This window comes from Monodon monoceros, unplaced genomic scaffold, assembly GCF_005190385.1.
Source record: "Monodon monoceros isolate NGI ecotype Baffin Bay Population unplaced genomic scaffold, NGI_Narwhal_1 Super_Scaffold_2, whole genome shotgun sequence".
Classification (NCBI taxonomy): Eukaryota; Metazoa; Chordata; class Mammalia; order Artiodactyla; family Monodontidae; genus Monodon; species Monodon monoceros.
The window spans coordinates 104,422,330-104,450,095 of NW_021703776.1; the positions used below are offsets into that span (position 1 = coordinate 104,422,330).

The following is a 27,766-nucleotide window of genomic DNA, read 5'->3' on the forward strand; positions in this document are numbered from 1 at the left end:
TCTACACAGACAGCCGTCCACACAGACAGCCGTCCACCCAGAGAGCCGTCTACACAGACAGCCATCTACACAGACAGCCGTCCACACAGACAGCCGTCCACCCAGAGAGCCGTCCACACAGAGCTGCCTACTCACTGTATCTGAAGGATGCCAATGGCTCCATCTTTCTCAGAACAACCCTTTTCTCAATGACACTGTCTTCCTCCACATAACCTTGACCCCACCCACTGCAGTGACTTCCCGAAGGCCATCTGCTGGGGGACACCTGCTGGTTATAGGCGGGGTGGTGGAAGGTCCCCTCCCATGAGCGGGACTGCCTGCCGGCCCATCGCACTGTCCTCCAAGCGCAGCTGGACGGGGTCCTCATGGCCCTGTGCACGTGACTGTCCACAGAACTGCAGGTGGTCTGGTGTCCCCTAGAAAGTCAGGACCGATGGTCCACGTGGGGCACGAGTAGCTAGCGGCAGTGATGGCCGATGCTCTGCCTGCTTCCGAGGGGATGGGAAGCAGCTTCCAAGGAGCTCGGGGCAGTGACACGACATAGTAGGACAGTGTGAAACAGCAGTACAGGATGGGACACAGCAAGACAGGATACAACAGACATGACACGTGACAGGAAACAGTGTACGTCATGCTCCCGGGTGGGAAATGGTGAACGCGTGGGCACGGAGTCCAAGCGTGAGGCTCCGGGCCATCAGGGCGAAGAGAAACGATGGGCTCAGCAACTCTCAGCGCCTCCTGGTAGGAATCCTGAGAGCTCCCCGGAACACAGCCTTTACCCTGGCCGCGAGCTCCGAGGTGTATCGTGGAGCTTCCTGGCAGAGAGCCACAGAGAAGCTCCCTAACCGGCTGCAGGTGTGCTGTCCCCCGAGGGCTCCTTTCAGTGGCCAGCGTGGACACGTCTTGGGGAACCTCCAGGAGTGGCTGGTGAACCACCCTCGGCACTCAGGCCTCCATCGCCAGCTGTTCTCCAGTGGTGTTCTGGCCGCATGAAGGTAAGTCTCAGGTAAGTGTCTGAGAGGCACAGAGGCCGCCAGCTGTGCCTTATGAGGATGGTGTCTGCCAGCGGTGCTGTGCGCGGGGTAGACGGGGTCACGGCAACAGCACAGCCGCAGGTCAAGCCCACGACGGTTCAGGACTCTTGCTTCCACGATGGGTGGACAGTACAGCAAGTGGAACCATTCATTAAACTGGTGCTGGGAACCGTTTCACTCGTTCATTTTTTTTTTTTGGCTGTGCCGCGGGGCATGCGGGATCTAGGTCCCGGACCAGGGAGGGAACCCGCGCCCCCTGCGGTGGGAGCGCGGAGTCCTAACCACTGGACCGCCAGGGGAGTCCCTCACTCAATTCATTTTTAGAACAACAAAGTTGAAAATCCACCAGGGCCTTCAAATAATAACACATTCTAGATTTAATTACAGATAAACGAAATCTGACTTTTCTTAAATGATGAGACATTTCATATTCAGAATGGAAATTACCCCAGAGCATGAGAATGTCACTGTCTCTCTGCATTATTTTAGAAGAAGAAAGTTACATGATCATTTGGTTCTTGAGAATGTTTCTTTAAAGTCGAGAAAAAGGAGGACTCGTGTGAGGGTACGCTCCACCCTCAGGTTCCAGCCCAACCCAGGTCGCCGAGTTCTGAGCCAGGTGCTTCCTCCCTCCTTCCCGAGGCGCCCGCCTTTCTGGCTCCAGGTGGGAAAGAGCCTTAACTAGGCATGCGTCCCAAGGGGGCTGGGCTCAGGCACCTAGGGCTGCGCTTCTTCTGCAGGCATCTTCGAATGTCTCCCAAGTTCTTCAACCTAGAAAGACCCTCAGAGCACTAAAAGGGGTCCCGACTTCCAGGTGGACACGTGAGGCATTTACAACATGCAGTGGAGACGTTCCAAAACATTGTGAAACACAAAAAATGATTTTCCACGGGAAGATGTTAAGGTTAAGGTTACTTCTAGGACTCTGAGTGGTCCCAGCTCTCACCCAGTGGGCCGCCTTCTGGAGGTGCCTGCCCTGTTGGGACTTCGGGCTGCCTCAAGAAAGAGCCGGTGACGGGAGCCGAGCGGGCCCGGGTCCCACTGGCAACCAGACCCCGTAGCAGGTCCCTAAGGCTGACCAGCGCGAAGCAGCCAGCAGACCCTCCGGCCTTTCCCCTCGTCCTGGGAAGCGTCACAGGGGAGCAGTCATCGCTACAGATGACCTCAGAGCTGGGGACAGAGCAGGCTTGTTCCCGTCTCCTCCACCAGCAGCAAAGCCAACGCAGAAGCGCTGGGACGGCCTGGACAGTCAGAGGTGTGTCCAGATGGACGGAGGGAGGGGAGGGAGGTTAGGATGAAGTGTCTACTTCCGTATAAATGAAACTGCCATAAACGCACTTTTTTTTTTTTTTTTTTTTTTTTTTTTTTTTTGCATTACGCGGGCCTCTCACTGCTGTGGCCTCTCCCGTTGCGGAGCACAGGCTCCGGACACGCAGGCTCAGCGGCCATGGCTCACGGGCCCAGCCGCTCCGCGCCATGTGGGATCTTCCCAGACCAGGGCACGAACCCGTGTCCCCTGCATCAGCAGGCGGTCTCTCAACCACTGCGCCACCAGGGAAGCCCATAAACGCACTTTTTAATCAGGACTCCTCCATTTAGGGCGGCTCTTGAAACAGGGCACGCATTTCAAGCGCCCACATTTTCCTTTTGTCTACATCACTGTTCCCGCCGACCACAGACACCGTCTGCGCCCCTGCATGGCAAAGCCCCAGCGGGCGGCGGGTCTGGAGACCTCTGCAGATTCAGGTGGGTGTCTGGGGATGTCTGTCTACAACAGCCAGAGGTTCTCAAGTGCCTGCATCACAGCAGCCCCTGCGGGGCTGGTTCCAACACGGATTGTGCCCCCTCCCCAGAGTATGGGCTTCAGGACACCTGGGGACCCAGGAATTTGTTTTTTTTGTTGTTTTTTTTTTTTTGCTGTACACGGGCCTCTCACTGTTGTGGCCTCTCCCGTTGTGGAGCACAGGCTCCGGACACGCAGGCTCAGCGGCCATGGCTCACGGGCCCAGCCGCTCCGTGGCATGTGGGATCCTCCCGGACCGGGGCACGAACCCGTGTCCCCTGCATTGGCAGGCAGACTCTCAACCACTGTGCCACCAGGGAAGCCCAGGAATTTGCATTTTTAACAAGTTCTCAGTCGATACTGATATGGTCGCTCTGGGGGACCACACGCTGAAAACCACCGTCCTAGGACTCTGCAAAGGGCCACGGAGTAAAGAGTGCAGCCTTTGGGGCCACACGGTCATTCTGCCACACCGCTCCGCAGCGCGGAAGTGAGAGCTGCCAGCCAGACGCAGACATGGGAGCCTGGCTGGGCGCCAACCGTGGTTTGCCCAGGAGCCGCAAGAAGCCAGCCTGGCCGAGGGCCGCCCCTGGGGGAGGAGGGGGAGGCCTTGCGGGTCGAATGGGCAGTGACGGGCAGACTGGGAGGCTTCCTGCTGAGCTGGTGCGGGTCCGGGGTCCGGGGTCCGGGGAAGAGGCAGGGCTGGGAGATGCAGGAAGGGCAGCACGGGGGCTGGAGGAGGAGCCAGTGGAGGTACGTGAAGGGGTGGGCTGCAGGGTCCTGGGCAGCAGCCCAGGCAGAGCCCTGGCAGGCAGGCGGCCCCTCTGCAGGGGCTCCGGGCCCGGCCTGCCCTTTCCTTTCACTCCCTCACTGTGCAGGAGGAGGAAACGAGGAAGCCGGGGAAGCGCCAGGGGTGCTGCCCTTGCTGCCCCGTGGTTTGCTTGTCTCTGCCAAGGTCCCTAGAATCACGAAGGGCCCAGCGCAGAGCATCCCTGCTCTAAGCTCTGCAGCCAAGAGAGGTGAAACAGCAGCCCCTGCAGGAAGGCCCCGCTGATGGTGTCACTGTTCTCATTCTTAAAAGTCACAGGGTTAAATAAAGCACTGCACCCGGGCGAGCACCTACAGGATGCGGCTCGCCGTCATCCAGCCGGGACGTCTATATTCGCTCATCATGACCAAGTTTTCTCCAAGTGGCAGCTTGGGTTACCTCCTCGAGGGGCAGTTTGGGGATGTCGATTTGGTTGTGACATTGGCAAGACTTTATTTGTACCATTCTATCCTGTAGGAGGGAATCCTATCATTGCTTTTGCTGAAGACTTTTCATTGTGAATTTGCTTTTTCATGCTTTGCAATTGTAATCAGACAAGGTGTTGACAGACAGCAAACCGCCTTTAAATGGAAAAGGAGGAATTGTACAACCACCTTAATCAGCACGAGGGCATCGATCCCGCGGGTGTACTTCCTGAGCTGCCTCCCCCTGGGCGACCATCCACACCGAGGCTTTGCCCTCACGATGCGGGCCTCGGTCCTCGAGCAGAAGGAAGTCCAGGGCAGACGGTGGCCACACACCTCCCTCCCCCTCCAGGAAGACCTGGGTCCACGTTTAATGACCACGCAATGGTCCCATCAGCCTGCGACCCTCCCACAATCCTCACACATGGCCGGTTCCCCTTCGTCCAACCCCACGAAGCACCAATGCAGCTCCGGCCACACGGAGACCACCACGCACTCCGGGCAAGCAAAACTGACAGAAATCCAAGGTGGGCGGTGACAGCAGCCTGCCAACCCTGTAGAAGCAAAGTTTCACTCACACCCAACTCCTCCTCCATTGTTTAATCCCACTGCGACCCCAGGGGCATAATTACCAGTCCCGTCCCACAGAGAAGGAGCCGGGAGCCCGACAAAGGAGCCGTCACACGACGGAGCTGCAGGACGGGGGCTGGGACTCAGCTCTGAACCCTGGTCCCCACTCTTGCGGGTCTGTGTCCCCAACTTCGGCTGCCAAGAAAGAGCAGAGGGGGCGCCGGGCCAGGCTGGGACGGGAGCCCGTGCAGACTGGCTCTTAGCGTGTGGGCGATCCTGCAGCCAGCTCGCCTGGAAGCCGGCACCCACCGTGTGACTCCTCTTCCCACAGAGGGGGCCGTGGGAGCTGCTCCAGCTGGGCTCACACGCCATCCCGTGGAGCCTTTTGTTTGCTGGCTGATTTGCATGTCACATATTCAGCATCACCCCAAGGGCTGCTGTCCCATAACACAGCCACCCGCGGAGTTACCGCAGCTCCCCGATGCACACGGTGCCTTTTCAGACTTGTGTCTCAGGGCCAGATGGACTTGGGGTACCAACATCCCCTGTGAATTAGATGGACTTGGGATACCAACATCCCCTGTGAATTAGATGGACTTGGGGTACCAACATCCCCTGTGACTTAGATAGACTTGGGGTACCAACATCCCCTGTGAATTAGATGGACTTGGGATACCAACATCCCCTGTGAATTAGATGGACTTGGGGTACCAACATCCCCTGTGAATTAGATGGACTTGGGGTACCAATGTCACTTGTAAATTAGATGGACCTCAGGTACCGGCATGCCCTGTAAACTACACGCACTTCAGACACCGGCGTGCCCTGTGACTAGATGGACCCGGGGTACCGGTGTGCCCTGTAACTAGATGGACCCGGGGTACCAGCACGCCCTGTAATTAGGGGCTCACTTTCAAGAATGGGCCATCGGAGCCTCAGTGTCACTGTGCAGGAGGAAAATGGGCAAGTGGGTGGGAAACAAGCCCAGGAAGGCAGCACTGACCTCAGCAGCCTGCTAACAGCGAGACCTGCCTGTGACAAACGTCCCCACCTGCTTCCAAGGGCTTCCCGCCCAAGTGCCAACAGACGAGGCCAGGCCCAGCCCCTGCCCCCCCTGCAGGGGGCTCTCAGCTCCTGACCCTCTGTCCTGCGGCGAGAGGTGCCTCTCCTGATCCCAGCATCTGCGGGACCTGCCCTGGGCCAGGCAGGTGACCGCCCGCGGCTGCCAGGTGTGCGGAGGGACTCCACGCTGCAGGTGCGTCTAGGAGAAATGGTGAGGCGCTCAGACACCGAAGGGCTCGTGGAAAGAATTTGTTAAACAGTTAGGCGTCACAGGGCCTCTGAAATTATAGCATCAGGACACCTCAAGTGTCAAAGACCTGAGCTTGGTCGTAGAGCTGGTCCGACGGCCACCCAGGAGGAAGGAGGGCCCCAGGTCTGCGCAGGGCTCCAGGCTTACCGACCCAGCATCGTGGGGGCCAGGGAGGGTCTGGGTTGGGAGCCTCCACTCAGACCCCACCTGGAGCAGCCAGCCTGCAGAAACAGGGAAACACGTTCATGGCTGCTCCGCTGTTGCGTGCCCTCCGCCGTTGCCATGGGGACTGGTGCAGCCAGAGAGCCCCGGGGAGGCGGCTGGGACACACTGCGCTCGCCCAGCTGTGCGGCCGGGGGCAGGGGGCCCGCCGGAAACTGCTGAAGGGGGCCCCGGCCACGGGCCACACTGTCCCTCCCCGCACGCTGCCGGTGGCCCACCCGTGCTGTCACCGCGTCTCCTCCCGCGGGTGCCTGTCTTGCGCTGCGGCCACAGCCCTATTTTTAAAACCAGCCACCTCCCACTTAGGCACAAAGACACTCAGGTTTGTGCTGAGAAGAGGAGGAACAGCGTTCACGTGCCGACAAAGCGTCACAACGATCAACTGTGGGAACAGTTGCATGACTTGGAAGGACTGGGGTTTTGGACACTCACTAAGCAGAAGGGCAAAGGGACAGCAGCATGTGTCCTCTGCGTGTCGCCGGGGGCCCGGAGCCCCGGAACTGGACACAGCGTCCACCTGAGCCCTGCACGTGGCGGGTCACCTCCGCCAAGGGCGGCCGGCTACGCCCTGACCACTGAGATCAGCACTGAGCCCCCAGGGCCGAGGGCTGCGGCAGTGGAGGGGGAGGCCCACGTGTAGGGAAGGAGTCTGGCAACCACATCCCAGGGGCAGCTCACAGGACCCTGCCCAGCGGGGGCCCGCGTGCCAGGCCCGCTCCTCAGCACGCCCTCACCCAGCCCTCGACGGTCCTGTGGATCAGGGTTCCTGCGTCATTCTCACACGAGCCAGCTGGGACTTAGCCCCAGAGCGCTGGGCCACAGGTCACAGGGCTGGGCGGGGCCCGTGTGACCGAGAAGTCTGCCCTCCACAGACAGCAGCTGCTCAGGTGGCACCTGCCCGGCTCGGGTCAGCTCGGGGCCGCTGGGGCCACTTCTCTCCAGCTGCACCTGCACGGGTCCCTCTTGGAGACTCGGGGCCCCAGACGCACATGGGCCAAACCGCACTTACCGCGTCCCCATAACACGTCGTCCTGTCCTGAGTGCTTCCTGCCCGCCCCGCCACCACCCGGCAAACGCCCCTCTGCCCAGGTGACCCAGCCAGAAAATCTGGTGCCCTCAGCTTGGACGCTTCTCGCACACCCAGCACCGTCATCATACACCAGGTCCAGCAGACGTGTCCCCAGGGCCCCTGTGACCTCACCCACAACGTCGCCGTGTCCCCATCCGTGACGCGTGTCCCTCTGGACCACACAAACACCTCTAGCGCACCTCATCTCCCCATACATCCCTCGAGCTGAAGCCAGGAGCTTTCAGAAGTGTCATGTATCACAATTAAAACTGCAGGTCTGAGCCCATCGCGCCCCCTCGTGAACCCCAGTGCTCCCGCAAGATGCCTCCTCCAGGAAGCCCTCCCTGCCTCCCCAGGCTGTCTGGGCCACAATGTCTCTCTTTCCAGCAGACTCCAGGCTTGGAGAGGACAAGACCTGTTCTGTATGGTTCTCTGTGACTCCTGGCACCAGCACAGAGCGGGAAGAGGGAAGGAGAAGGAAGGAAGGAAACAGGGCTTATAAGCGTGAGACTACAAAACCCACCTTGACAACCACAAACAGACTCCAAGGATGTGCTGGGCATCGTGTCACCAACTCCCAGATCCAGGGCCCCGACCCAGAGATGCAGACATCCCACTGCTCGTACGCAGAGGCCTGGCTGCCGGCGGCCTCAGCTTCTGTCTCTACGGCCGCTCGGGGCCTTGTCTGGCCACCATTTAAACCAGCTCCCGTCCCGACCCGTCCAGTGCCCATGCCCTGCCTGGTTTCTCTTCAGACCACTCCACGTTCCCTGAGGTGATGTGATGTACGGTACACTATCGTACGGTGTACTGTCTTACAGTATGTTACATCGTACTGCTACATACAACGCTACGCTATAACACACCATGCACCACGTCATGCTATATCGTGTACTATACAACGTCAGGTGATATCAAATAACTACGTAATGACAAAATTATATCATGTGACAGTGCACGCGATGCGACACTGCCTTACCTGGCATCTTACTGGACGACGCTATAGAGCGCGTCATTACGCCGTGCCGCGCCATATTACATTGCGCTGCATGTTTACGTCCTCCTCCTCCGTCTCCCTCGCTGGGCCGCACCTTCACCAGAGCCCAGTCTCTGTTCCGTCACCCCAGCATCCCCACTGCCGGCACAGGGCCTGGCACTTGGCCGCCCTGCGTTGGTACCAACCAATGACTGGTAAGTGGGAAACTGGCCTCGACTAAAAGCAGCTCCATGAGATGCCTCGACCCCAGAGACAACAGAACGTAGAAGTCCTCGGCGTGGACACCTCGAAGCTAAGCCGGCCCCTTCCCACTCCCCGGTTCTGCACTCGTGTTTGGCCAGGGAGTAAGCAGGCCAGCCCGGGTCCACATTTCCACCCTCGCACACCCAGCCCCGGCCAATGCTCACAGCTTCCAGAACCTGCGTGGGTCTGGCCCCCCAGGACCCCCAAGCTCTGGGCTCCACTCCCGTCCCGACTCCTCTGCCTTTGCAGGATCGCATCGTGTCGGCATTTGGTTCTGACACTGACAGCTGCCCACGAACGGCCCTCGGCTCTGGGCTGTATCCAACTCTGGGGCAGCCAGCAGATCCCAGGAGGAAAGGGAGGCCTGTGCGTGGAAAACGCCTGGTCTCAGCCTCCCGTCCACTCTGCTGCGGGCTGTAGCAGTGGGAGGGGGTGCCCACAAGAAGCCAGAAAATGCCTTTCTGGGACCGAGGATGAGACAGGAGATTCGTCTGCAGACGGGTCTCCAAGTCTATCCGAACAGAAGCAGATTCTGTCTTCACATAAGTATGAAGAGGGAGCAGCCCCGACAGTTATCACAGGAACTTCTTGAGCTGCGTTCTCCAAAAACTGAACTATCCCCCGAGTGACAGCGTGTTTTCACTGTTAATAGATTCATTGTTTCCAGCAGCAAGAGTGGCACCTTTCCACCCGCCGCGTGTTCTGCAGCTGGTCGCGAATCCATCCAGGATGAAGCCGTCACCACCCCTGCTTCCTCCCAAACAGGCGTGAGGACCGCGGCTCTGTCTTTCGACTCCTTTCTCATCCTCAGGAAAAGCACAAGCACCCGCTAAAGCAGGGGCTCCAGGCCACATTCCCTCTGCGGAGGGGGAACGTTCACTCGGCCATGGTGACCCCTGGCCCAGATGAGCCTCGTTCCTGGACGGCAGACATGGAGGGTGCATCCGACGGCCAGCAGGAGGACAGGCCTCTGTCGCCCACTTCACTTTGGAAACACACAGTCTATCCATTCAGCGAAATAAAGCAAGCTCGTCCCTTCCAGGTAACAACACAGGATATACGACAGACAGAGCTGGAAAATTATTCAGATTCTTTTCCGGAATCACCCTGTTGGAGTCCGAGACCCTTGCCGAGTCCCCAGACCCCCGGCCGGTTTCCTCTGCTGCCCATCTTCCCGCCTCAGTCCTCGGGCGCCGTGTCTGCCAACCCGCCTGCTGAAATGGGAGCAGCAGGTGAGCTGACCCTGCAGGGCCCCCTGCCCGTCGCTGGTGACCCCCGAGGTTCAGCCAGGCTTCACGGGCCCTCGACCTGGAACCTGCCCGAGGCTGTGAGGCGACCGCACCAGAACTGCCTGGCGAGCTGAGACCAGGCCGCTCCCCGCCGCTGCCACGGGCCGGTCAGCGGACCCCGCAGGCTCCCCGCGTCCCACCACGAGCCCACCGCCACTCTGGCCTGCGTTTCTCATCTGTGCCACAAGGCACGGATCAGGAGGAACCCCGACGTCGCTTTTACCTAAAAATCCTCCCATTCTCTTACGTCACGTCTTGGAGAAGATGAGAGTCCCTGTAGGCTTTGGCTTTTACCAGCTTTTAACAGGCGTCCCGCTCACCTGCAGAGAGCACGGTTTCTCAGCAGCTGGGCTGCACAAGCACTTCCAAAGCATCCTCCTCAGTCTCGTTGAAAAAGCACAGCCTTCTTTCCAGCTCCAGGGCTCACCAGCCCCTCCAACATTTATTCCGGGCTCTCAATCACAATGAAAGCACACTGCGTGCAAAACCGGTTCCGGGCACCTACACGCACAGCTGCCTGCCCACACTCACAGGTGCAGGCACTGCATCCCAGGCGAGAACGGAGGGTGTGACCACGGCAAGCAGGCCGGGCCGTCAGGGGAACCTGCGTGTGCAGCTGGCGCTGCCGCAAGGAGCCCCTCCTCCCCTGGGCCAGCAGCCTCCTTGTTCCGGGATTCTTGTGCAGGTGCGGGCACCTGGGCCACTGGCCAAGCCCCTTGGGTGTCAGGAAGGCAGCGCTGACCCCACAAGCCGCCATGAACTCGCTGAGCCCTTCTCATGGACCCAAAGGCTCTGCCACGAGTTGAGTCGGGTGACAGTCAAGCTGCCGGCCCCGCCCGGCCCCGTGGCTGCCCCTTGCACGGCCCCCTTCTCTCCTCCAGCCCACCTGGCACCCACGCTGGTCCTCAGAGCCCCCCGACAAGCACCCAGGTGAGGCATCCCCTCCTCCGAAGGCCGGGCTCTGCAGATGTCCCTGTGGCCTGGGCCTCACGTGGTGCTCCCGTCAGGGAGAAGCCTGGTCGGCCGTCCAGACGGCTGCATTGCGTGGGCATCACAGCAGGGGTCACTCCGATCTCCCAGGAGCGACGGCATCACACTTTGCAGAAGGACATGCCTGCCCCCTTCACCTGGAGGCTGGGCAGAGCTCACGGTCCGGGGTGGGTCTTGGCGTCCAGCTGTCCTGGTTCCCAGCCCTGGGCCCGCACCCGACAGTGTTTAAAGGCATCGTTCTCCAAACGGGAGATGCTAGGATTTAAAATCACGTGTGTTACTTGAAACGAGCCCAGAGGGAGAATGGAAGCCGAGTGCTGAGGCCAGAGCTTGGATTAGACAGGACGCAGCTGGTAGCTGCTAAGATACAAGGGAGACAAGCCGCTGAGCCCGGCCCATCACCTGCCGGACAGTCATGAGTCAAACACCCCAGCAAAGAGGAGCTGAGGCTGAAAAGGCCCCCGGGAGGGTAGCAGACATGGCCGATCTCAGGGCAGGAGGGATGCGCAGCGCACGCAAGAGGCCACGGCCCCGGGGACCACGGGGCAGGCGTCTCCGCGGGGTGCAGGGAGCAGAGCGTGTGCTTCCTCTAAAGGTGATCAAGCACATCCTCCCTGAAGGGAGACGCACACACGGGTTACAAATACGCTACTTAAGGATAAGCTACCGAGAAAACGAAGAGTGAGAAAAGGATTTTTCTGTCCTGCTCAATTTGACTAGATGACGTGGCCACGAAGACTGAACATAACCACCAGTTTTCTCTGTGTGCTCTGAACGCAGGAAGTGTCTCCTGGGAACCACTGTTCACTCACACCTGACGTCCACGCCCAAGTTCACTAATTAATGCCCAGGAAAGAACCACCCGTATAAGGAAACCCACTGCATCCACCTTTCAGGACAAACACGGACCATGTCTGACGGGGACAGACGTGTCATCGGCTACATGACTCTTCATTAAGTTCTGTACCACCCTGTGCAGAATAGGCAAAGGAAATGCCCTTTGAACTCCATCACAGGGTCACGTCTCCCTTTGTTGGTAACAAGAGGGGCGTACAGCGCAGTGCCAGGAAGCCCCACGGCGAGAACCAAAGGCAAACGGTCCTGGGATCTGCAGGGGCACCGACACGCGGGCGGAAGGCTGGGCGGTCTGTACGCGGCCCATCCTGCCGGCCCCGCCCACATTGCCACAACAACACTAGTAAGATTCCACATCATGTTCTAAAACTGGAGCCACAAAACGTCCTTCTAAGTTCAAACTCTTCCTGATAACACGGGGTCACGTCCACCCCTAGGTGGACCCCGCATTGGAGGAGGCTGCTTCTCCCGGTGGCAGCAAACACGCCCTCAAGGTGGCCGGGGTCGAGGTGCCACTACAGTTTGGTATTTCTGCCGCCAAACGCTCAGATCCTATGGTCACAGACTCTTCTCCGTAATCCTTTCCCTGTATAGCATCAGGTGCATCCATAACATCATGAAATTATTTAAAATACCAAAGAAACGAAGTTTTAAAATTATGCACGTGTGTCATCCATTTTGCACAAGCAAGAAACACCCTGGCTGGCACAGCTATGCTGGTTCACGAAAATGTAATTCAGAAATTTGAGTATTTAGAGGGTTGGTGATACGACACTCAAACTGCATGTACAATTTCCCCCTCGGTACCTGACGTGAACACATTTAAAATGACCAAGGAACCAGACTTCGAATAATCAACCTCATTTCCCACAGAAAGCAATAAAATAAATGAAATGCCATTGTCATGAATATATTGTCACGACTCTAAAAGATAAAAAGACTTCATTCCATTTTATTCCATTCAGAGCACCCTTAAGTTCCAGCAAATCCAATTTTGAAAGTATTACTTCCCAGCACTGGAATGAATTGTCAATTATGGAACAATTGTTAATACATTTCTGGGTAAAAAGTGATAACTGATTTGGTCTTAAATATATTCAATGATCTCTTATGCTGAGGAACGAGGACCATAAAATGGGTGCTGAGCAGGGAAAGAGCGCCCGTGGTCACGCAGGGTGAAGCCACTGACGCGGAATTCCGCTCCTTTTCATCCAGCGGAGTGTTTGGAATGGAATCTGCTGACTTCCTTTCTCCGGGACCCACTAGGCCGCTCTGCTCAGCTGGACCCCGAGCTCACCCCGTTACAGTGAAATGAAGCCTGGGAGGCATGTGGGCTGGGGGCGTGCGCGTCAGCTCTCCACTGGCTTTCTGGGAAGTAGCACAACTCCGCAAGGAATTCTTCTTTAACCAAAAATTCTGTTCCCCAAATCATTCCTTTCAGCAAATCAGAGTTCCTAAGGGCATCAAAATATCCTACAAGGAAAAGCCAACAGCAACCAAAATAGAGAAGAGCTACAGTTTGTTCCACCAAATAGGGTGTTACAGCTATTTTTATGCCCTGTTGACCGTCACTGGATAAAGAAACTTTAATAGAGGCCATAAGGTGATACCTCAATGGACGAGAACTAAATGCCCAGATCTCTAAGTCAGCCCAAATACCGTGCTGCGCTGTACACTGGGGTGAAAACGTAGGTTTCATTAAAAATAGTCCATGTATTTAGCCACATACAGGATTGGCTGAAACAAAGAGTCATTTTCTGCTGCGTCTGGGTCGGTGCATTCAGCCACTGCGCTTACAAACGACCATAAAGCACGAGAGTCCTTCCCACTGAGTTACCGGGAAACGTGAGGCTCAGGTTCTGTCAGGTTTCCTATATTTTTCTTACTGGGCGGAAAGACTGTACATTTTACACAAGTTTTCAGTAGCTGAAAACAAACGTGGGCTGCAGGGGAAAGCAGCCTTCGTACACACCCCACGTTCTGCGCTTTGCGTTTTTCATTCAGTGACAAACACCAACCACACGCTGGGACCCCCCCCAGAAGATCTCGAAATGCGTGAGCGCGTGACAGGCTGGGCTCCAAGAGGGACGCCGAGGTCAGGCACTGGCCTACTCAGACCTTCGTCCCGTGCTCTCGTGGGCCGGGCGGGCACGGTGACGCCCGTGCGAGCTGCTGGGCTGGGACGGGACGGAAAACCTCAAAGCGCCAGGGCATTGTTTCCCCGCCCCTACACCGCCTTCTATCCGAGCGAGCAGTGCGGTCACCACCCCCACCCCCGGGAGGCCAGCCACTCCCCTCCGGGCCCCACCCGATGAGTATCGGGGTTCTGGGGAGACGGCTGTCCTCGGAGCAGCTGGCCCCCTTCCCCCGCCCGGGCGGGTGCGTGCGCTTGCGCGGAAGCAGCCTCACCTGCCGCCTTCGCAGCGTCCGCCGCTGTCACGTTCTGGAGGTTGGCGCGCACCCTGAAGGTCACCGCTGGTCCCGAGACCCTGGAAGAGACCGTTTAACAGACGTGAGAACCGCTCAGCACACGGGCCTCCTCCCTGAACGCCACACGCACCCCAGGCGCTGCTCCTCCACACGCAACCTCCGCGGGGGTGGCTTTGCGGGGTCACTGTGACGCTGTTCCCAGATTCCAGGAATTCTATCCACAGGCTTCGCTTTTCTAACACACACCCGGCAGGGCTCTTACAAAAAGTTCAAACCAGCCCCAATACCCAACAATAACAAGCAGACATTCTTGCAAGGGAAAAAGAAAAATCGTTCTGGAAACTGTTTTCAGCATTCTGTTCCCAAGGGAGCCGCAGGGACCAAAAGCAGAAAGGAAAGAGACGGGTATTTTTAAAATTCTCCTGAAAGGAGCTGTTTTAAAAACTTACTGAAATCTTTAGAACTACTCAGTAAAAAAATAACTGGCAGGGGGGCTTCCCTGGTGGCGCAGTGGTTGAGAGTCCACCTGCCGATGCAGGGGACACGGGTTCGAGTCCTGGTCTGGGAAGATACCACATGCCGCGGAGCAGCTGGGCCCGTGAGCCACAACTACTGAGCCTGCGCGTCTGGAGCCTATGCTCCACACAACAAGAGAGGCCGTGATAGTGAGAGGCCCGCGCACCACGATGAAGAGTGGCCCCTGCTTGCTGCAACTGGAGAAAGCCCGCATGCAGCAACGAAGACCCAGCACAGCAAAAATAAATAACTTAATTAATAAATAAATAATAATTAAAAATGAATATCTGGTAAAAAAAATTTTCAAAGCTTTTTAAATACTGTGTTGCACATGACTTTGAAAAGTACATCCCCCTTTTAACAACTGATTCGTCTGAAGGGGGGCAGGGAGGCCGCCTTCGTCAGGACTGTCCCAGCTCCGCATCACCTGGACCGTCATCTCCCGGACACAACCCCCAGGAGCTGGTGTCGAGGGGCCCGGAACGGCGTGGGCCGCTCAGAGGTGGCCCTTCCCGTCACACGCGTGGTTTCCAGGGGCTCCTGGCCATCATGATGCCCCTGGCAAGGCAGCTGCTCTTCTTGGTGATCGGTGAGGTTCCCCACGACAGGCTTAGTGTTCAGTTCGACTGCCCTCCCCTGGTCCAGGGGCTGGGCCTTCCTCGCTGATGCCATGGAGTCTTATCAGTATGCACAGATTCAACCACCGAATAACACCGCTGAGAACAAAACCACGTGCCTGCCATCTGCTGAGCCTCCATGTGCATGGGAACTTCGCGTGTACCGTGTTTACTCTCTCCAGCAAAGCAGGCGCGGTTGCCTCCATTTACGACGAGGACCCTGAGGACCCAAGGGCTGTCCTCCCTTAAAGGGAGCCCAGCTGAGTCACAGGTGACACCACCCTGCACCTCCCCAGACGCTGCCAGGCCGCCCGTCACCTGCATGTTCTAACCTGGCCCTGCCCCCTGCCGGGCCTCCCACCCACTCCACGCCAATTCCAGCGTCTATGACAGGATCATTTCAAAGGCACTCCTAATAAGGGTGATGTAAGGAAAAGTGCACGAGAGTGAGACTCAAGTGAAAGGGACCGCGCTTGAGAAGAGTTACGTGGAAAGGACAGCGACACTCTCAGAAACGGCAGAAACACCGCTAGCAGGAACCAAATCACCGAGTCAGGCGTGTGCCACGTGCCACCTCCTCTGCATCCACTCTGTCCCCTCCCCTCCTTCCCGAGCGCATCATCCAGAGGCCGGCCCGCTGCTCCAGGTCGTGGGAGCTCAGACCACGCCTCCACGAGCCTCAGGGCTTCTTGGCATTCAGGGGCTACCTCCACTCGTGACCACTGGTCTCGCTCGGGTCCTGTCCCTCAGGCGGCCTCTGGCCCAGCTCCCTGGCCAGCCGGGTCCTCTGCAGAGGGAACTGCAGAGCCCCCAGGGGTAGCATGGCCGTCGTTCCAGCACCTCTGTTGTCGGACATTCCACCCAGGAGGCTGGGCCTCGCCGCAAGCGCAGCGAGCGCTCCTGAAGCAGCTCCTGCCGTGGCGCCCACAGCTCTGGTGGTTCATCCAGCCACGGGGCCTCCCGGTCACCTCCCTGTACAAGAAACGTCACCACGTCCTGCAGCAGTGCCACCTTCCCTCTCCACCCCTGCTGTTGCGGCCGAGCCGAGTCTTCCCGGGCCCCGCCCCCCCCACGTGTGGCACCCGGAAGACTTGTCCGACCCTCCGCCCACGTCGCATGCAGCATCCTCTGTGGACTCCCCAGGCCCCAGGGTCCGAGGGGATGCAGCAAACCTCTCCCCGGCCCCTGCTGGATGCTGCCGGGGTGGACAAGGGGGCCTCCCTGGCCCCTGGAGACTTCCTGCCGTGGTGTCTTCCCCCCTTGCCGTGGGAATCGGGTTCCTCCCCCTCTCCGTTCCAACCCCAGTTCCACAAACGGTCTGAAAACCGTTGCTCTGGGGCCTCTAGCAAGTGCAGCGACTGCCTGATGTCTGTGCTTGAATTAAACGCTAATTACTGTGCAGATCACTCGTGTGACGACGCTTCCCACCGGCGCCTGACACGCGTGTGGACGGTGGGGCTATGTCTGGGACTGAGTCACGACATCTAGTGCAACTGCTTCCTAACACGAGCGTCCACACCCACCATCAAAGTACTAACAGCAGATCCACGCGGCGCGGCTCTGGGTTTAAGCGTGGCTTCTGGGACGTGTCTAATCTAAACTACGTCTGCAGAGTTCCAGGAACGTGGGACCCCCCCCAAATCTAATCTTCCCTCCAGTGCCGACGGTTTTCTCTAAAGATCTCACGGATGTCCGTGGATTCCCAAAGACGGAGCACACAGGGGTTGTTCACCTGCCCCAACACTTGCGGGACCAGCGGGAGAGGCCGACGGCACCAGGGCCCTCCTTCCTTCCGGGACGCCACACACATGCCTCTGGGATGCACACATGTGACCCCGGGATGCACAGCTGTGACCCTGGGACCGCCTAGCGTGGAAAGCACGCCCTGTATGGAGGGTCCGTGTTGCCGTCACCGACTCCCTACCTGACACCTGGTCTGTGACGGCCCAGCCCCTGTGCAGCCGAGCCCTGGCCCTGGCACCAGCGAGGGAAGGGTCACCCCGCTGCACGGGGCATATCCAACCCCTTATGGCCGAACACGACGTGAGCTCAGGCGCTCGCTCCCCAGCACCTGCTCTGATGCGCGGGGATGTGAAAGCCTCTGCATAGTCTCCACTGCACAGCCGCGTCCTGTGTCGCCATCTGTTACCCTGCTGAGCCTTAACCTCCGAGGCCTCGGTTTGCCCAGCTGTAAAACAGGGGCAGTTCTGCCAAGTCGCCAGGGAAACAAGACAGGAGGCAAACAAGTACAATCTCTGCTCCAGGAAACTGAAGCACGTCTTCCAGAATCCTCCAAACCTGCGGGGGTCCTCACATGGGGAGGGAGGTGTGGAGGGTCAGCGGTGGGCACGGGACAGGGGGCCGCATCCTAGCCGGGCTCCTGCAGGGTCCAGCTGACCTGGCCTGTGCACAGGACCTCGTGAACACGTCAGGCCGTGAGTTCCCGCTGCGTCTTCAGGAACTGCCCTTCGTCAGTGCAGTCGACCACACGGAAGGGAAATCACACCGCTTCCTGCCTCACGAGGACTCACGAAGGGGGACCCGAAGGGGGACCCGGGACGAGGCTGGCGCCTGCGTTCCCTGAGCTGGTTGAAGCTCCCACTGGCTGGGAGCCTGCGAGGCCCTGCAGCACCGCCCACCTGACTAAGAGCCGCATCAATCAGCACTGCGTCCTCGGACAGCCATGATTAGATTATAAAATCACAACCGCGGTCGTTGTGCGTCTGCCGGCATAATTACCCCAGCGTGCTGATGCCGTTTTAATGGCCTCTAACGATGTAATAAGAAATAATGAAATTTGCTTGACAGCTACATAACCATTAACAAAACATATGAAGCATAACTAGTACTTCCATAAACATGCAGACAATCCTGGAAGTGCCGCCTTGTGGGGCAGATTCCTCTCCTCTCCTGCCACGATGACCAGCCCTGAGAGCGTGCTGGCCACGCGGTCGCCCCCCCAGGCCCCCCCCACCCAGGTCAGTCCCTGCGGCTGGTGCGTGTCCTCATGTGCTGGGTCCTGGGGGTGACACACAGGACGTGCATGTGTGGTATGGGACACCACACACACCCCCGCAGACCACGTACAGCATTAAATACTCAGAGGTGCGAGACGAGCGTTAACTGGGCAGGACGGGGGTTCCCAAGAGGCCTGGGCACCCAGAAGCAAACTCGAGGGCAGACGGGGGGGCTCCAGGGCCGGGCGAGGCTGCGGGGAAAGGGCCGCTCGGGGGTTTAGTCACACGAGGGCCCTGGACCAGACTCCCAAAGGCTGAAAGAGCGGGGTGCAGCATGGCCCTGGGGGAGTCGGAAGCCCCTGTCCCCTGAGCAGGAAAGAGACTGGCAGGTGATGTCTACAAAAGAGCTGGTCTGGGAACCGGCCCAGCTTCCGAGCCTGGAAAGCCCCCAGAACACCCCTGTGTCCCCAGAGTCTCCAGACCTGGAGGGACTGAGCCGCAGACCCAGGTGAGGGGCCAGAGAGGAGTGCCGGGCAGGCTAGGCAGCGTCTCCCAAAGGCCCCCAGGCCCGAGCGCCCCCCACTGGAGCCCCCCAGGACTGACGCCACTTCCCACAACTCCCTTTCCTCTCCAACCCTCCCTCAAACGCTCCCGTGGCAGCAGTGAGGGGGGGCGCGCAGCCCCGGCCTCTATCCCATCTGGAAGGTTTCTAAGAAACGAGGGGCGGCAGGGGGGCAGCACAGGGCACGTCTCCAGGAAACAGCCCGGGGCTGGGACCTCTGCCTTCCGTCTGCTGCCTGGTCACCACGGAGGGTTTTGCTAAGGAATATGATGAAGGTTCCATGAGCACAGCCCCGCGGGGGCCTAAGGAGGCCCACCCTAGAGCTCATTTGGGTGATTACTTCTGAGGCGCGAGGACGGTCTCCCAGCGCTGCAGGCCGCCAGCTGCTCCTGGAAGCTCCGGTCTCAGGACCCCTCTGCCTGGTACTTGAGGCCCTTAGAGTTCTCGCACGAGGTTCTTGCCTTTGATGAAGGAGGCACCCACTCCCTCCCTCCCTCAGCCCTGGGCCACATTCAATGTCCCCTCTACAGAGGGAGGGGTGCAGTGTCACTGGGGGGCCGTCTGGGGTGCCAGACCCGCCTGTGCCATCACTCATTCCGTCATGCGTGTGTTCCGTCACGCGTGTGTAACACACACCCACGCCGTGTGGTCAGCGTGCCAGGTGTGCCTATGCAGACATGCAGCAGGGACCCCTGGACCTGAGATGGGTCCTCACTGGCCAAGCCCGTGGGGACCCCGTGGTGTGTGCAGCCCAGGGGAGTTGCCCCCGGGAGCCAGGAACGGGGCAGGAAGCTCCAGAGACCCCCCTCCTCCTCTTTGAAGGGAACAGTCAGAACCTCCAGGTCAGGCCGTCTGTCCTGCTTACTGGGCCACGCGGAGACCGTGACGGGGCCAAAGGGCCTGTGGAAGTGGCCACGGGCAGCAGGAACGGCTCCCCGCTGGGCTGCGTGAGGCCCTCCCACTCCAGGGCCTGAGTCTGATGACCAAACCCTCCTGGAGGTCCTGCACACCGGAGCAGTGCCGGACGCACAGCCAATCAATGCGATTTGACAGAGGACAGCTGTAACGGACCCTTGATGTTACAGGTGGGAATACAAGTGGCTTCGGGGGCCTGCGTGCGGCTTAACGGAACAGACATGGACCCTCTGCCAGCGGGTGACTCATCTCGCACCCGCCCCTCCCGCCGCCCCTCCTGCTCCGAGGCCACGGCCCATCACCGGAGACCTCAGCAGCCTCACGGCACTTGGGCTCCACCTGGGTCCCCTGTAGTTCGTTCTCCGGGCGGCTGGAAAGGCACCTTCCTGGAGAACATCCGCGGTGGCTCCAGCACTGGGACCAAGGTCACCTGGGCTCCGGGCCGGGCTCCCATGGCCGCATGACCCTCCCATGTGGACGTCCCCCCCCCCCGTGGGTGGGGTCTCCTGCCCCAGGTTCCTCCCTCTTGGCCTCATCCCTCTGTTCACGGGGACGGGACGGAAGGCGCCTGACCTTCTCTGGCTCTGTCTACATGTCCACCTCTGCTGGCAGCTCAGCTCACCAGAGCAGGAACCCCGCCTGCTCTCCACTCCACCCGGGCACTCAGCGCTTGGTAAACATCTGTGTAGCGATAACCGTCCCCGTGGACCACCACGTGCGCATAGCTGTCAGAAGAGCCTCATTAGCTGAGGGCCCAGCCCCGAGGCCCTGGCTCGCCTGCGGGGGCCAGGCCATCCCGACGGTCTAGAGCCTCCTGGGTGGTTCCTGGCGCAGCGGGGAGACCTGAAGCCTGGGGCGGGGTTCTTTTAGGGGACTATGGTCCTTCTGATGATGCTTGGGTTTCAGCTGCTCTTACAGAAACAACCTGAGCCCCGCTGGGCCTTTCCTTCCCCTTCTTCCCTCACAGTTTCTCTGTGACACAATTAACGAAGCCCACAAGCGCACAGTGGACCCACCAGATGGAGAAGACGCCCAGGGCCCCGCCCACACTCACGCGATGTCCGAGAAGATGCCCGCCGGCATGTCCAGGAGACGCGCCACGTCCTCCAGCACCTCCGTCCCCTTCTCTGGGCTCAGCGGGCTGCGGGGAGAGCACAGAGTTACGTGGCGGGCTTGTCACACCTGAGGAGCAGGGACCCCTGCAGCCCACCCTCCCGCCCTGCCCTGCTCGGAGAACTGCCCCGGCTGTACCCGTCACATCAGGGCTGGGCTGCAGCCACCCGGGAGCAGAGGCCTCCCCAACCGTGATGAACCACCTGCATTTTCCAGCAAGAAGACCAACACCACAATGCGAACGGGGTTGTTAGGGGAGCGTGATGGGCCCAGGAGCCAGCGACTGGCTCATCTCAGCCGGGGAGCAGGGGAGAGCGGGGTGGAGGTGGGAGAGGGGGGCGGAGGCCGGGAAGCCAAGTTCAGGAGGGGCGTCAAACGTGCGGAGGGAATGCATGTCTTTAAGTGGATTCGGATTCATTTCTAAAATGAGTTATGCGCCAGTGAGGATACTGAAAAGTCACACTTTTAAGGATGGCAGGACAGCGCAGCAGCAGCAGCAACTCCCCAAAGGGGCTCATGTGCCACAGCATGGAGCCTCGGACCCCCAGCAAGGCCAGCGTCCCCAGGGGGGCACCTCCAGCAGCGCATGTGACTCAGGTCCCTGAGCCCAGCCTGTCTCGCACCCCAGGTGCTGCCCGTGAAAGCCCGTCAGAGCCCTTCAGAGGAGAACTCGCCTGCGGTTACGTGAGCACCGTCGACAGCTGGGGTTTTCGTCCCAGCCTATCATTCATTCATTCATTCAGCAAATGTGCAAGAAAGCCACTGGGTGCCGGGTGCTGGCCGGGAAATTCAGCAACAGGCACTGAGCTGCTTCTTGGGGTTTATATCCAAGTGGGGACACAAGCAGCAAAGTCACCAACAAGGGAAAGGGCCTGTGTCGTTGGGGGCTGAACTGTGTTACCGAAAACGCACACCTTCACGTCGTAAACCCGGAACCTCAGAATGTGGCCTCACGCGGCAACAGGGTCCGTGAGGTCAGCAGGTGGCTCCTCATCCACCACCGCTGGGGTCCCCATGGCAAGAGGAGGTGGGGACACAGACACGCCCGGGGGACGACCGCGGGGACCCAAGTGCCAAGCCCGCTTGCCCCTCCCGCCCCCCACAGAGGGCGGCACCCTGTGAGTGGAGGGCGGTGAACATGCAGGGGGTGCCCGATGGGCTGTCCCAGGACCGCATGACTCCAAGAGCCAGCGGGGGCGCAGGGCACGAGAAGGAACCAAGGGGGGTCCCAGAGGCGGGGGCCGTGGAGGTGGGTGCCGGGCAGGCCCTGCAGCCTGCTGAGATGGTTCAGGTGTGCGGGCAGGAGGGACCAGCAGGTGAACGAGACCACGGGCAAGCGGGACGCCTCGGGAAGGGCAGAGGCAGAATCCCCGCGTAGACGCGTCGACAAGGGCTGTGACGTCGGCTGGCGTCAGGGGAGGGCTCCAGACGCCTCTGCGCCCCGAGGAGATGCAGAGAAGCAGGCGCAGCGACGGGACTGGGGGCGACTGCTCCGAGATTCCCAGGCTGACCGCCGCGTCCCTCGGAAGATGCTGTCACCCAGTGGAGGAAGCGCTCCGGAGGCTGTGATCAGCGAGTCCCACCGCGAGCTGGCGGCAGGTCTGGGCTGGGAGGCACTCCGCCCACGGCGGCGCCTCGCGCTACACCCATCTTTTCCCTGGGGGGAGACGGGCCGCCAGCCCAGCGAAGGAGCTGGAATGTGACCTCTGGGTGGGGACAGCGGTTGCTGCCGGTGGCGCCACTTTTACTGACTGTGCCAGGCCCGCTCGCCACACCCCTGCTGGTGACTCCAAACCCTCTCCAACCTCCAAGCCGTTCTTCCTAAGGTGAGGAAGGAGAGGTCGGTCCCGGTCTGCAGCTGAGGGGCTGCCCCCCCCATCCTGCTTCCTGAGTAAGTAGCCCTCAGGGCTGGGGACCCTCCCATCAAGGGTGGACGAGTCCCCCAAACCTCCCAAACACGCTCTCCAGAGGCTTTCACGTTATGAGGTTTTAAAATAAGAATGTTTTTAAAGAGGTGTGTGTGCTTGTGGTGCAGACACGGGCCCTTCTACCCCGTCCCCTCACTCACGGGATCCCAGGGACACCTCTCAGAGCTGGCATGTCAGCCCCACCGGGAGGTCAGCTGCCAACTGGGAAAGGAGTCCACTCGGAACCCTGGTGTCTGCCTCGTCGCTGCCTGCCAGGAGCTGCAGGTCAGGTCCGTCTGTTCCTCAGCCAGCCTGGTGCTCGAGCGCGTCTGCATCTACATGAAGTCTGCTGGGACCCTGAGCTCCGCGCGGAGACAGGCCTGGCTGCACGGCAGCCCCGCAGGCACCTGTGCCCTGGTGACAGGGCACGGGTCTCAAGGGAGCCATCCGGTGCTGACCACAGCGCCAGCTCAGTGCTCAGGAGAAATCCCGCCACATCACATCAGAGGGGGACGAGTCCCACAGTCCGGCGTCAGGAAGACAGGGCCCTGTCCCCCCCTCCCCAGCTCCTGGCCACCAAGCAGGCCCCACCAGCTCTCACCCCGAAGGCCACGAGCTCCCTCCTTTCCCTGAACCTCCCTCTGCACGTTGACTCCAAGCCACCCAGCACGCCACTTATTTTCAAAGGTCTCTGAGGATTTTGCGTGTTTCAGTCCTGTCTGTCCACGAGCTGCAGGCTTGCTGAGGGCGTGACCAGCTCTTATCTTTTTCTTTCTCTCCAAAGTCTAGGCCCCTGCCAGACACAAACCAACTTCCCTACCAGGTTGCTATGAGATTCCACGAACCCCGTTTCCTAGCTTGTCTTCAACAAGGGGTAACGTAAGGAGATGCGGAGTCCGGCGCCTCCGTCGTGGATGTCAGGCCCACCGTGAGCCTCCTGGCCCTACCTTCTTCCACCCTCACAGCCCAGAAATTGAACATTTTCCTCCATTACGAGATTATCTAAAACAGCCTTGAAGATAATGATGAGGTTCGCCAGCCCAGAATGTTCTCAGTGGCCGGCTCGCTCTCCAAGGAGACACCTCGATGACAGGAGCCGCGCGGTGACCCCATCAGCCCCTCCCGTCTCGCTGTCACGGCTCCGGCAGGCAGATGGCTCAGGACAACAGTGGCTCCGTTCTTGTGCAAGTCGGACAAACGAGAGGGTGCTGACTGTACTCAAAACGAGCACGCAGTTGTTTCTGTTTTATTTTTAAACTACGTGGCCATCAGCTGTCATGTCATGGTCTGAACTTCCTCAGAAAGCAGCTGGAGTTCATTTCAAAAATCAATGGACGGATACAGCACGTGCAATTTCAGGGGCCCGCCTGTGACAGCTGCCACCCTGGTTTCCTGGACGCCCAGCGCCGCCTGGAAGAGAGAGATGGGGCGCTTTTAGCAGCTCGAGGTCAGAGCTGGCAGCAGCCGTGGGGTCCTCTGCCTGCCTGGTTGTCAGCGGCAGGAAGGATTTCCTGTCGACAGCTGGGCCGGGCCTCCTCACTAAGGCACTTCCTTTCTGAAGCCACACGTTCCTGGTGTTTAACCGAGTTAAACAAGGTTGCTGCCGGGAGCTACTAAGTCAGCAGAACAGGCGAAATGGACTGCGTCTGCGTCCTGACCTCGATGGAAGCCCGCTGAGGGGCGGCCGCGCCCCGCTCTCAGGAGAGCCTGATGGCCACACGCACAGCCCCACATGGCCGCGGTGTCCTGAGTCACTGCTGGACTAGAGGAAGGGGCCAAAATGAGGAGGTGATGAGGGAGTTTCGGAGGCCACTCTGAAAATAAAGACTAGTGGAAACGGCGTAAGGGGCAGAAAGATTAGGACCAGTGCAGACTTCTGGAAGGCATCCCTCCGCCCTCGGCCGTGCATGACTCCACGGAAATTCTCTCATTCACTGCTCACGACAGACCTGGGAGGAAGGTCCCGTATTAACCTCACTTGAGAGAGGTGGAAACTGAGACTCGGGAAATTAAACCCCTTGCCCAAGATCGTGCTAGTAAATCCCCAAAGGAACATGGAAATGGAAAATGTCAAGTTAACGCTGGGATGTCAGCTTCCCGACTGTTGCACCTCTGCCTGGATTTTAGCCCAACCAGACTGAAGAGCGTCTGCACCCGTAACCTCTCCAGGTCTTATTTTTCCAAGTGCTATCGTCTCTTACTTACGAGACACATGAAACCAAGCAGAGAGCGGGACGCGGCGACGGGGCCAGATGCCCCCGCCAGCCCCACGCTCACGTCTAGGACTCTGCGTCCAGGAGCCGACCGTGCTTCTGCTGCTTCACTTCCTCACTGCGGACATCTCACTATTTATTTGAAAATTCACCGAAGGTTGGGAACCAAATGAGTGATGGATCACAAAATGAAAACGAGTCAACCTTGATACAACTTTTTTGAGGTGATACTTGAAATCAATCAATAATATGAGATTTTCACGGGATTCACCAATTATTCTAGTTATCCGTACCCATCATTGTAACAAATAATGATGTTTATCTTTTTAAATAATCCTATAAGGTAGTTAAAATTTTTGCTAACCCACAGGAATTCAACCCGATGCAGAGAAGTGACGCTTCTGATGAAGACAATCTTGCTGGCACCACAGTGATTCAAGTTCCCAACTCCCGTCTGGCACCACCGTCTTCCCTGCAGGAGTCGAATGAAGGCCCCGTTTTTCAGAGCGTGAGTGAGTGAGCCTATGACAATCTGGGCAGACACACTGAGCTCCTGTGAGGGCTGAGCTGCCCGGCATCGCAGAGCACAGGCAAATTCACCTCGAGTCTCTGACAACCCTGAATTACTCTTATTAAAAACTGCTAACAACCATCAACTCTTCACAGGTAAATCATAAATAGGTAAAAAACTGTTGTATGCTAACAACTTAGCATTTTTTAACATCAAGATGAGACTGTGCGTCTCAACATAAATATATTCAAAATTTTAACAAGTATGTTCTCCATAATACATTCAAATAAATATATTCTCCAAAACAATTTTATTCTCCAGGAAAAAAAAATTGCCAACCGCTTAATACAAATCTAAGTATACAACGTCTTAGAGTGTCACCTTTATAAAAAGTGCATTGACGTCAAAAACATAAAAATGTAAAGCTTTTGCATGCAAAGTTAAGCTGCTATCCACTTAAAGGGACTTGTAAATAGAAGATGTTTTATGGAAGCCTCATGGTAACCACAGAGCAAAAGTCAACAGTAGCACAACCTAAGAGGAAAAGCTTTCAGCTTTTCACCATTGAGTATGATGTTACCTGTGGGTTTGTCATACGTGGCCTTTTTACGTTGAGGTATGTTCCCGCTATGCCCGCTTTGTTGAGAGTTTTTATCATAAAAGGAAGTTGAATTTTGTCAAATGCTTTTTCTACATCTCTTGAGATGGTCATTCTCACCTGCTTCCAAGACACTCCATGCAACCCAGACACGCCGTGTGTCCCATACAGCGGAGCGCAGATCAGGGTCCGGGAGGAGTAGGGGGCGGGAAGGACCATCTCCTCCCGGGAGCCCCTCTCGTGACTCTCCTCCCCTGCCCCTCCTGCGGCCCTAACCTCCAGTGGCACCCACTCGTGGGGATCCTCCACCGAGCCTCCTCGGGACACACGGCCTCCGTCAGCGCAGCCCCGCAGCGAGAAGCAGCGGGTGGCCCTCTGCTGGCTCCCCCGTCCCACCCCCGAGCCCCGGAGGCTGAGCCCAGATCTCGCCAGGGCGGACTCCTCACCCCAGCAGTCGTGGTGCAACTGCCGAGCTAGATCTCAGTCCAGCCCAGGTCACAGCACAGACGACGCCCGCGGCACAGAGAGCGAGGCGGGCACGGTGCTGACGGCCAGCATGCCCACTGGCCAGTCTCCTCCGTCCACCGCAGGTCCCCTTACCCCTCCTCCACGGACAGCAGAGGATCCAGCAGAGCGGACCCTGACCTCGCCACCCACCCCTGGCGCCTGCAGGGCCGTCCTACGTAAGCCTATATGCCTCAACTGAGTTTCCTCTGGATACTGTTTGTTTTATTTTTCCATTTTTCCTTTTCCCTCTGGTTTCATTATTCACTTGCAGACTTACTACTATTTTGACAACAGGGCAAATCTCATCTTTTCATATTTTTCTCGCTCTTTCCTAGTCCTTCATATGTAGGAGTGGAATTTAAACTGCTTAACTTCTGACAGATTCAAGTCTTGGCCCATTTATAACACAGAAGAGACACTTTGCAAAAAATCAATTGCAGGTGTTAGGGTATGAGGGTCTGTGGGGATTACTGTGGAATTTCAGGGCATCGTTGAAGACAAAAAGCTAAGCTTCCCCAATGATTATGGAAATCCAACAGCAAAGCAGCTGGTGGGCTGCGTACAGACAGATATGGACGCAGATGTAGATGATACAGATGTAGGTATAGATACATAGGTGTAGGTATAGGTTAGGTGTAGCTGTAGATGTAGACAGACAGATACAGACATAAATAGATGACGCAGGTGTGAGATGTACAGAGGTACAGACGTAGGTACAGGTATGAGTGTAGGTGTATCTGTAGGTGTAGACATGCAGACATAGATACGGACGTAGATACAGATAAATGTAGGTGTAGGGGTAGATGTAGGTACACAGATACAGCTGACACAGACCTAAGCAGACGACACAGATGTAGGTGTACAGATGTAGGTATCCGCACAGGTGCAGCTGCAGACACATACACACAGGTACAGGTCTTCATGGCTAACCGAGAGCAGGGTCCCCACGTCACCAGACGCTCCTACGTTCCGCACTCCCAGGCTGGGCTGTAGAACCAGCCGGTAGGAGTCGGGCTCTAAGGACAGCCACGCGGCAGACAGAGGCTGGAGGGCCAGGCTCCAGGCCTGCTCGGCGCGGGCCGGGCTTCCCTCCCCTCCCGGCCCCGCCCACCAACAACACATCTCGCCCTTTGCTGCAGCAGAAGGATCCCATGTGGGAAGGGGGCTCACAGTCAGAGACCATAAGGGTCCCCTGGCACCATCGTCCCTTCTGGCACCTCTGGGCAGCCAGACATGGCCAAGCTGACCTGGAAGGCGTTGGGCCAGAGAGGCACTGAAACTGTTTTCAACACCCATCACATTTGCACCTTTATGGCATTTCCT

The 27,766-nt window shown here is 58.3% G+C and overlaps 1 protein-coding gene across 1 annotated transcript in view; it reads right to left on the minus strand.

Annotated features, from left to right (window-relative positions):
- The window catches only part of PTPRN2 (protein tyrosine phosphatase receptor type N2), a 529,168-nt gene that overhangs the window by 398,558 nt on the left and 102,844 nt on the right, over positions 1-27,766 (minus strand). The window contains exons 9-10 of the mRNA XM_029234487.1: positions 20,649-20,735; positions 14,007-14,086 (exon numbers count right to left, since the gene is read on the minus strand). Coding sequence (XP_029090320.1) covers positions 14,007-14,086; positions 20,649-20,735 — 167 coding nt within the window. The remainder of the gene's footprint in view (positions 1-14,006; positions 14,087-20,648; positions 20,736-27,766) is intronic.